The sequence below is a fragment of the Limulus polyphemus genome, unplaced genomic scaffold (assembly GCF_000517525.1).
Source record: "Limulus polyphemus unplaced genomic scaffold, Limulus_polyphemus-2.1.2 Scaffold1516, whole genome shotgun sequence".
In the NCBI taxonomy this organism is placed as follows: Eukaryota; Metazoa; Arthropoda; class Merostomata; order Xiphosura; family Limulidae; genus Limulus; species Limulus polyphemus.
Window position 1 is genome coordinate 226,972 of NW_013667126.1, and position 10,366 is coordinate 237,337.

The window sequence follows — 10,366 nt, forward strand, 5'->3', positions numbered from 1 at the left end:
CCTCCTTCAGTTCCCAGGTCTATTGGTTCCCATAATAGAGTATTCCGTATTCCCTCAAACCTCTCATTCCTTTGGGACGAGCACATATGAAGTCTCTTCAGTGGTCACTGTGCGACCAATGGATCATGCATTCTGACTCTTTGGATCATCCTGTCTCATTACTTAGGAGCAACATTGTCAATTGCGAATGGTGGTTGGATCGGAACAACATTACTATTGAAGTACCCATTCAACCACCTCATCCCAAGATCCATCTGTTCACAGATGCATCTCTTCAGGGATGTGGAGCTTATCTTCAAGGTCAGGAGTTCCAGGGTATTTGGACAGAAGACGAGTCTACCCTTCATATCAATGTTTTCAAACTCCTTGCAGTACACCAGGCTGTAGTTCAAGGTCTGTCTCTTTGAGTGGAAACTTTATCATGATACATTCCGACAATTCCATGGTGGTTTCTCATCAAGGAGGTACACATTCTCGAGACCTTTGTTTTCTTACCTTGAATCTTCTCTACTGAGCTCATGCTCATCATATTAGTCTTTTCCCAGGAGTGATGAATTTAATTGCAGATCACATGCCTCGACCCAACCGGATTCTTCTGACAGTAAGGATGCTACATTCCGAGGTTTTTCAGTGGATTTGCTCTCATTTCGGGTCTCCAATGATCGATGCCTTTGAAACTCATTGGAATTCTGAACTACAGTTGTTTAGGTCTCCAATACCTCATCTTCAGGCATTGACAGTAGATCCATTCAGTCAGGACTGGACAGGTTTACATCTGTATGCCTTTTACCCAATTTGGCTATGGCCCCAGGTTCTGACTATGGTTTGTTCCACTCCCTATAGAGTTCTCTTAGTTGCACCATATCAGCCAGCTCAAATGTGGTTTCCGCTTCTTTGACATCTGCAGGAATGTCCACCTTTACCTCTTCTACACTGGCAGTCTCTTTTGAGACAACCTCGATCAGACATTCTCCACCCAGATGTTCAGAAACTCAGTCTTCATGTTTGGAAGTTATGCAGTCCAACATAAGGGTTTAACTTCTAAGGTTTCTCTGTACTTAACGAAATCTCTCCATGGGCCAACCACTGCCATTTATCAACAGAAATGGAATACTTATCATTACTGGTGTATCAAAACGAATTTAAACCCTCTTTGCCCTAAAGTATCTACCATATTCCATTTTCTGACTTGGGTATTTGAGAGAGTCTTGCTTCATCTACAGTAGCTTTGTATAACGCATCCTTACCCATTATTTTTTGGTATTCTAAATATCATAACATTTTTGAATACTCAGTACTATCAGGTCTACTCAAATCTTTTCACATTCTTCAACTCAAACGACCTTTTCAATTACCGAACTGTGATTTTACAGTTGTTTTACACACATTGTTTCATCCTCCCTTTGAGCCCTTAGCTTCATGTTCTTTGTTTCACAGTTCTCTTAAATTGTATTTTTGTTGTTGGCTTGTGGATGTCGTCAGTCAGAGTTGTTTGCAATCCATGTGCATGAGACTCTTTATCATTCCACATTTGTCCTGCTTTACTCCGACAGGTCTTTTCTTCTAAAGACTGGCAGCTAGGGAAGGGGAAAGATCCTTCTTACCAATTCATTTGCCAGCCATTTCTCACCACTCCGATCCTGATCGTTTGTTATGTCCTGTTAGGACCCTCAAGTGTTATGTGGCTTGTACTAATTATTTTCGAGGTAGTAGTAATTGATTGTTCATTCATTGGAATCTGTCTACTTCCCATGAATTATCTCCCATTACTCTGATGCAGTGGCTTTGTAAATTGATTCACATTGCCTGTAATGGATTATCATTATAGGAGAGGAATCTTTTGCATGTCACTTCTCACCAGATTCATCATATCTCTATGTCATTAGCTGCCCGGTTGAATTGCTATCTGGAAGACATTGTGTGGGTTGGTATGTGGACTACTCCTAATACTTTCCTATCTAATTACTTACATGATCTGGCAGTTTTCTCTTCTGAGGGTTTTTGACTATCCTCGGTAGCTATTTTGACCACATCTGTTAGATTTTAACCAGGGGTGAGTATTTCCTCAATCATATCCTTTTTATTTTTAGAGTCCCTTTTATTTTTTTACTGGATCTCACTCTGTGGTGAGTGTTGCACAGACAGGTATGCTTTCTTTTTCAGTTCTGCACTATCAACCATTTTCACTATAATTACTACAGGTTGTAACAGTCTTTGTCGAAATGGGGTGTTCCATGAGACCATCTAGGTGCTTACCGGATGGTGTTAGTTTTTTATCACAGACTACCTTGAGTAAAGCTAAAGGGGATCCAGCCCATCCCTGCATCTCCAGGTTCAATAAAACTGGGTTGGTTTGCCCATATAAATATAGGGAAGTTGGTTCACCTGTTGCACAGTTTCCAGAGCACTGTTCCTCAGGGCTCCCCAATGCATATTACCCCCCAGACTCTACTGGTGGAGCTTGGAAGTCCTTACCACCCCAGTTTCGAGTCACGGGAGTGGCAGACAGAGGATTTTCTTCCAGAGTGTTAGAGTGTGTTTCTCCACTCTTGGAGAAGAGGGCAAAGTGGGGGCCCTGCTACTCAGGTCCCTTGATGTTTTTTCCCAGATGTCAGTAGGAGTGGCACTAGCCTCTATGGGAGCATATTCGTAATTCACATAAAGCTATCTGGTTGGGGAGGGGGGTGGTGCATGGAACTTCTCTTTGATCAATGTTGGTTTCATATATTGTTTACGGACAGAGGGCAAAGAATTGAAACTCTGGAGATAGAGAAATAGCTATAGTGTCAGCAGAGGTAAGTATTATTGGAAATACATTTTCAGTTTAGGAAAATGTTAACCATCCTATCCTTCATTATGGTGAAAGGAGGAGTTAATAGCTAAAAACTGGGAACAAATTATAGCAAAGATTGCTCGTGGTAACTAAGAAACAGACTGTACAGAAGTTAGCTTGCTCTAAATAAGAACGAAATCATAGAGCAAGTTACTAACTGTTACTAAAATACCAAATTGTTGTGATGATTGCTTACTGTAACTAACACTAAAGAAAGGCAGCCTAAGTTTGGTAAGAAACAAACTGTAATGAAGCACTGTAATTTAGAAACAAATTATAGTGAAGGTTGATTACGTTTGGTACAAAACATACTATATAGAAGATAGCTTATATATATATATAAAGTCAATATAATATAAACTGTAATTAAAATTACTTATTGTAACTTAGAAACAAATTAAAGTGAATTTATTGTTGTCTTTGTGTGAAAGTGTGAACAGCTTTCATGAACACTAGTGCAGAGACTTTTGTAATGTAAGTTTAAAAGTACATTTTTAGATTAAAGTTTAAATTTTCATATTAGTCAAGAAGTGAGGTTACAAAAAGCATACCATCCTATATGTTAATGCTAGCTACCCAGTAAAATTGTGTTAAATATTTAAAGTATATTACTGAAATTCCTTGATAAGAAATTTAAATGTAATATTATAAACTGGCATCAACAATAATTGCAGAAAAGTTACTTTTGTTTAGCATATGTGGTACTGGTGCATAGTAAGAGTAAGGTAACTTTGAAAAATGTTTTCTGTTAGTTCAGAAGCATAACCTTCTGTAGCACCTTTTGATTTTGTTTACTGTTCCAGCTTCATCTACCTTCTTGGTGAAGAAGTACCACAGTGGCAGTATTGATAAATACCAGGTCACACTATAATACTGTTTAGTTTATTTTAACATATATAATTTATACTGTGGGTTATTCAGGTTATACTGTGTTTTAAAAATCACAGCTCATATTTTCCCTTATATCTTTTTTAACAAAAGTTGCAGGAAGGTGCGTTCCAGAAGTCATAGGCAAACTGGGAGAATTTCTGTTTGATGAAAAGTCTAATAAAACACTTGAAGATGAAAATGGAAATAAAATAAATGCCTCTATTATTGATGATGCTGGAAAGTAAGTAGTACATGAATAATGCAAGGAGAGTAAATGTATGTATGAAAATTGTACATCATTCTTGAGTACTGATTGAACATGTGTAAATATGTTTATAATATATATATTATACAGGATACTGAACAAAAGAATTAACTTTGTACTATTAGTCACAATTTCATAAAAGTCTACTGAAAGTACAGTTATGCATAATTATATTTCAATTTTTGTTAATAAAAAAAAAGGTTTATACATCTATCCAAAAGGTACATTACGTTAACGACTGTTTATTGAATAAATTGAAAGCTAGAGTTTTATGACAGTTTTGTTGGTAAAATTACTATTGTCCATGAACTGTCATATGAGTTAATATTTTATTAGTGGTAAATATAGCATAGAAAAGCCTGTGTGTATTCAAAAAGTTAAAAATAGAGAACAATAAAAAGTTGTTGAAGAAATTAGATTTAAATATTGGAACGTAATTGTGTTCACATTTTACTGACATCTTTATCTTTGCAATTTCTAATTATAAAGCTTACTATTTTAATATTTTTTGCTTGTGTGTTTAAGTATAATGTATTTATCATAGTTATCAAACTTGTCAGTGTACAAGTTTTAGACACACAAATTTTTTTAAAGCTACGACTATTGAGGTGAAAGAATTAAATTTATCTTTTCAAAAGAAAGTATCTCTTAGTTATTAATTGAAAAGATATATTGCTTCACACTTTCTTTTTTGTTATGTACATTTAGGCATTAAATCCAAAATGTATGTAATTCTTGTAAAATTACAGCTTAATTAGGAATAATATTAAAGGAGGAAAGTAATAATCCAGTCTGGGAAGCAGTTTCTTTTTACCCTTTTTAATTACAAGTTAAAAAGCATAATTATGCAAATTAAATGATAGATAATTTCTAAATTTCACATGTTTCTGATAGTGGATAGAATAATATAATTTTGTGATATATAATTGTATATATAGAGTCTCTTTACCTTAGGCTTAGAGATTTGCTGCAAACCTGTAATTATGTGCATAAATCCACATAATAGGCAGTCTGAGGTAAACTCACTCTAATTTTTGCTAGTCTTTTTTTTTGCCTGTGAAATATGTTGATCTTTTGTACACTTTTTTAGGGGACTGGCTTTTATTCTGAATGCTAGAGAGGTGGGAGAGCAAATTTTTGAAGATATTAGTAATGTCTGGTGGATCATGATTTTGTAAGAAGTTAATTTTTAGTTTTAAACTGTTATATTTTTGTAATTGGTTAAATTGTTTTTGTTTCAAATTTAGTTATTACTTTTATGAAGATCTTATTTAAAAGCACCTTGAATTTCTATTATATCAGCTGCAAGAACAAAGAAGTATTGGTTAGTTTTCCAAATACTTTGTTAAGAACCTAGATACATTTTAATCACTCATTTTTAATTGGGCCTTATCTCTTAATATCAGTTTTGAGATGGCCTGAAAGTGAGTTTTTGTTAAAGAACTGTGAATTATGTAATATGTATTACTGAAAATTAAGTTTAACATTTTAAAAGATATTTTATTAACAAAATATGTCCTGACTTATCCTTGAAAATGATATTCTTAGCTTTACAAACTGAGCTGCTAGGACTCAGATTCCAGTTAGGTAACTCCCAACCTGACTGTTTTCATCTTACATGTAATTTATAAATGTAGGCTGGTTTTATGACTGTACCAGAAACCTAATTTAGAATGTCTTGCATTAGAATCATTTCTTCTAATGTTTTTTTTTTTAAACTAGAGGAATGTAAAAAATACTCATATTTTTTTACATAATTTAATAAAATCCATGCTTTTTTCAAGCTAAAACTATTCAACTGTTATCTGGAAGATTACATAAAACTTTAGGATCTTCCTTTCAAAGATGTATGTATCTAAAGAACACAAATCAAGTTCACTTTCCTATTACAGGTTCATGTTTATAGTTGAAACTGTGATATAGAATCAACGTATACAAACGATCTTGGTTGATCTTAAGATAAAAAAGGAGGATGTTTTTCTTTGTAAATCCAGTTTCTCATCTTGAGTAGTGAAATTTATGTAAACTAAGCAGTTAAAAAAAAAAGCAACATTATGTTTAAATGCCATAGCAATGACGTGTGCTAATAGTAAAAATAATCATTCACTAAATTGATAAAAATGAAAGTTTGAGTATTACCCAGATACGTTTTTAGGTCAAATCTCACCTGATTGGAAAAATGAGATCCAATAGCTTTTTCTCTAAGGGGTTGTTTTCTTGCTCATTTAGCAATTATAAATGTGGATAAAGTAACATTATATCTGAATTATTTTAATTAATGAAATGGTGTAACCTATAGCTTTATTTTTAAATTACAAAGATTATAAAAAATAATAGATAAATGTGTGTAAATTATCCATTTCTAATGCCTTGAGAAGGCCCTTGTAATGTTCTTAAATTACTCTTTTGAGTAACATTCTGTTTTGACAGGTTTCTAATTGCCTCCATGGTGCTGTCTTTCATTTGGATTATACTGATGCGTATTATGGCAGGGGTGATGGTGTGGTTAAGCTTTTTATGTGTAACAGGAATATTAGGATTTGGTAAGTTAGTATGTGTGTTGTATGTTTAATATATATAAAGCTGATTTTTAATTTGTGGGATACAACAAAAAACATTTGGAATTTGTTTAGATTATAAATCTCATGCAAAAGACAATTTGTAGCCTTTATCTATTTAATACATAGGAGAAAAGTACCCAAGAGAGTTTTACCCTACTTTCAATAGTCGGGGCCAGATTTATCTTCTCTGCCACCCCGAGACCAATTTAAGACTGGCCACCCTACCCATACCTACACTGTACCTTACTTACTACAAACTGGTTCAGATTGAATCTTGGTTGCTGATTCTGTAGAGTTTACCAGCTTTACTGACTTGATAATTTCAAAGAAACTGAACTTTTTATGCACCAGTTGGTAAGCTTCTGCTCTCTGTTTGAGCTCGCAGGATAACTTATCCGGGACTGAGAATAATGTGTTAATTCTAAACTGGTCTCTGGCATTCAGCTCTGTTTGTCCTTGTTGGCTGACATCAAACAACAGCTTCCTCCTCCTACATCTAGGTGTAGCTTTATCATAATTCTCTAACCCAAATAGCTCTTTGGCTTCTTTTTCAAAGTTATCAAAATAATTCCTAAATTATTGTATGAGCTTGAAAAGATCACTATAGAATCTAACAACAGTCTTTATTTCTATATTGATACTCTGTAGGCATTTGCTGGTGGTGTCCAGCCGCTATAAGTTTTTCCCTAGTGCTACAGCCTTGTTTCAAGTTACTGGCTTTAGGAAAATGTCCTTGATTATATCCATGGCTTGAATTTTCTTTTTCCATGATTTTCTGAGACTGCAGCATGGATCACCACACACTGACTATCTTGTGATGGACAAAGTTTTGATGACATTACATTTAGATTGTGAGAGGTTAGCACTTCCCATCTATACCTATTTGTGGACCCAAAGAATAAGTTGTATAACTGTTTTATCCCAAAGAAAGAAATCACTTCCAAGCAGCATTCAGCAGCACATGTTCCCACAAGATTTAATGAACATGCTGAGCAAGGGATATACACAGATGAGGGGTTTCTTTCCTTGATCTGAGCTTGAAGGCTAGAATAAGGACCAGACATGTTACTATCATTGTTGTAAAACTGTCCTCTGCAATTCAGTAAGTCAGTTTGGTAAAATTCCAGTGTACTGGTGACTGCTTTGAATAAATGCTCAGCATTATGTCTAGGGTTTGAAATGAATTTTAGGAATCATTCCACAGAGACACCGTTTTTATTGATAAACTGAATAATGAAAGATATTTGGTCCACGTGTAATATATCCAGTGTTTTAACTGTATATAAAGAATAAACTTACAAAAATAAAATTAGTAATGAAAAAATCACATATTTTAGCATAAAAGTATTTAATTAATATAAACAGGATACTACCAATGGGTTATGTTTTTAATAAATTCAAATAAAAGTGTTAATAAAATAAAATAAAAAAATACCTTAACATATACATTTTTATTTTAATAAGCAAAATAAAACTTTGCAATGAAATCTTTAATACTTCATATTTAAAAAAAAAAATCCTACAGAATCATATGGATGCTTTTCTAACCGATACCACTAGAATTTGTAAGGTAGTAGAAAGAATAAGTAATATAATATAAAATCAGTGGTCACAATTATCAAATCAAATATAGGCCGATTCACCGTCTTTGCCACCATTACTTGAACTGGCTGCTTTGTTGGAGTTGCCACCCTTACTTTAGCTGCCTCTGCGATTCAGTGCACCTCTCCTACTGAAGTTGCTGCCCTTGAGTTGTCACCCCTATTGGAGTTGCTATTTATATTTGAGTTAATACCCTTACTTTAGCTGCCTCCCTTAATAGAGTTACCACACTTACCTGAGTTGCTGGAAATCTGGCCCTGTCAGTGGTGATCGTGGGCAGGTGTGAGTGGTGCAGCTACACTGGGCTCTACTCATGTAGGAGCATCATGATTGAACAAGGAATTTTTCAATTTCAGTTTTATTTTTTCACGTTTGTCTCTTAGCCTTTTTTATTCTGTACTATTTATTACTGTTCTATAAAGAGTTAAGTATAATACTAAACTGGCCAACTGAAATGACAGAAGCAATGTTTGTCCATTGACAAATGGTGTATGATCAATTGTCAAATGTGATGTTTTTTGAATTTTTTGTGGATTTTTATGTTCACTGATTTAAACTAAATCTGCTTTCTGTTCCTAAAGTAGTCATGTTTAAAGCATTTATCTAGTCTGTAACGTTTTCTCAAAATGCCATTATGCATGAAATAATGCTATTAGAACTTCAATATTCTGCCTTGGGAAGACCACTTGGAAACCATGTTATCAGTGTTTGTTGTTTTTGATTTATCATAATTTTCACCAGGATCTTGTGTTATGCTCTTTGAAGACGTATTGAATTAAAATTTTAAGTTGTGGTATTTTCAGGTTGAACTTGTACTCTTAGAGTGACAAGATAGGTGCACAGAATAAGAGAAGATTTATCCAAGTTAGTTGTTGTAGAATAATTACAATTTATCTAAGTAACTTAGTTTCAGATAAATAAATAGACTAGCCACAACTGTAAAAAATATGTTGCACAATCTTTATTCAAACACAAACACAGCTTGTGTACTTGCTTGTTCACTTCAAATGGATCTAGACTACTTTCTCCACAAACTGTCTTGGTCAAAACCTTGTTTTAAATTAACTAAACCCCATGTTACTTAGTTAAATCTGTAGTGTCAAGACTTACTCAAAGTTACTAGCACTATCCACATGACTGGTTATTCCTATTTGAAAATAATGTACACTTTTGTAAGCAAGGGGCAGCTTTACATCTACTTGGTCAAATCAGGTGATATCTCCAGGGAATAACACAGAACAACAGATTACTAGAGCAAAAACAGCATAATGACTTTCTTGATCATTTTTTATATGAAAAGTGCACATACACCTGAATATCTGATAAATTTTGAAAAATTCTGTATTAAAATAAGAAGGTAGAAAATACATTGTATGCTTGTATTCAACAAAGAATTACATATGAAGTATTTATTTTGATTTTTTTAAATTTAAAGTTTACTTTGTCAGATTGCCCCCAGTGCATACTGGTAAGTCTGCGGACTTATAATGCTAGAAATCGTGGTTAAATAGCCATGGTGGGTACAACACAGATAGTCTGTTGTATAGCTTTGCACTTAACCACAAACAAACTTTATCAGATTGATACAGGAGGCAAGGGTTGACAAAGTTAGTCATGAAAACATGATCACAAATTGATTTGCTATGCTCAGCCCCAAGTTCTTAACTTTGCATAGTGCCTACCTAAGGCCTCCCATGCTGACTCTGGTTTATTAACCCCTTCACTGCAACTGGTACACATATGGTTTCTAAATTGTTTTCTTGTCACTGTGTCAACCAATCGGAGACAATGCTATCTAGTAAATCCATAAAATAATCTGGATATTCACCAGCTTTGGCAGCACTTGCTCTCATGGCAATGAGATGTTGTCATACAGGCTTTTCTGATATAATGAGGGAAAGTGACACGTAAAAGGTATAAATAACAGACTTACTGTATGGCAACTTATAGTGGAATATTGATGGATAATATCACCAGAAAAATTTATGATCCAACATCTACACGGAAAATTTAAAAGCAAGAATACTACATATGTGTACCAGCCACAATGAACAGAAAATAATGTAGAGGCCATACATGTACTAGCTGCAGTGAATGGGTTAAACCAGAGGAAGTGTTCACATAAATAAAAAGCTAAAGAACACAGCCTATCCCTGTATAAAACAATATTTTCCATCTATTTGTGTGTGTGTGTTTATATACACACACACACACACACACACATATATATATATA

At 34.1% G+C, this 10,366-nt stretch overlaps 1 protein-coding gene across 1 annotated transcript in view; it reads left to right on the forward strand.

Moving 5' to 3' along the window:
• LOC106463916 (choline transporter-like protein 2) overlaps positions 1–10,366 on the forward strand; it is a 62,969-nt gene that overhangs the window by 26,840 nt on the left and 25,763 nt on the right. Inside the window, exons 8-10 of the mRNA XM_022391552.1 lie at positions 3,815–3,944; positions 5,059–5,142; positions 6,399–6,511. Of these exons, the coding sequence (XP_022247260.1) occupies positions 3,815–3,944; positions 5,059–5,142; positions 6,399–6,511 (327 nt within the window). The remainder of the gene's footprint in view (positions 1–3,814; positions 3,945–5,058; positions 5,143–6,398; positions 6,512–10,366) is intronic.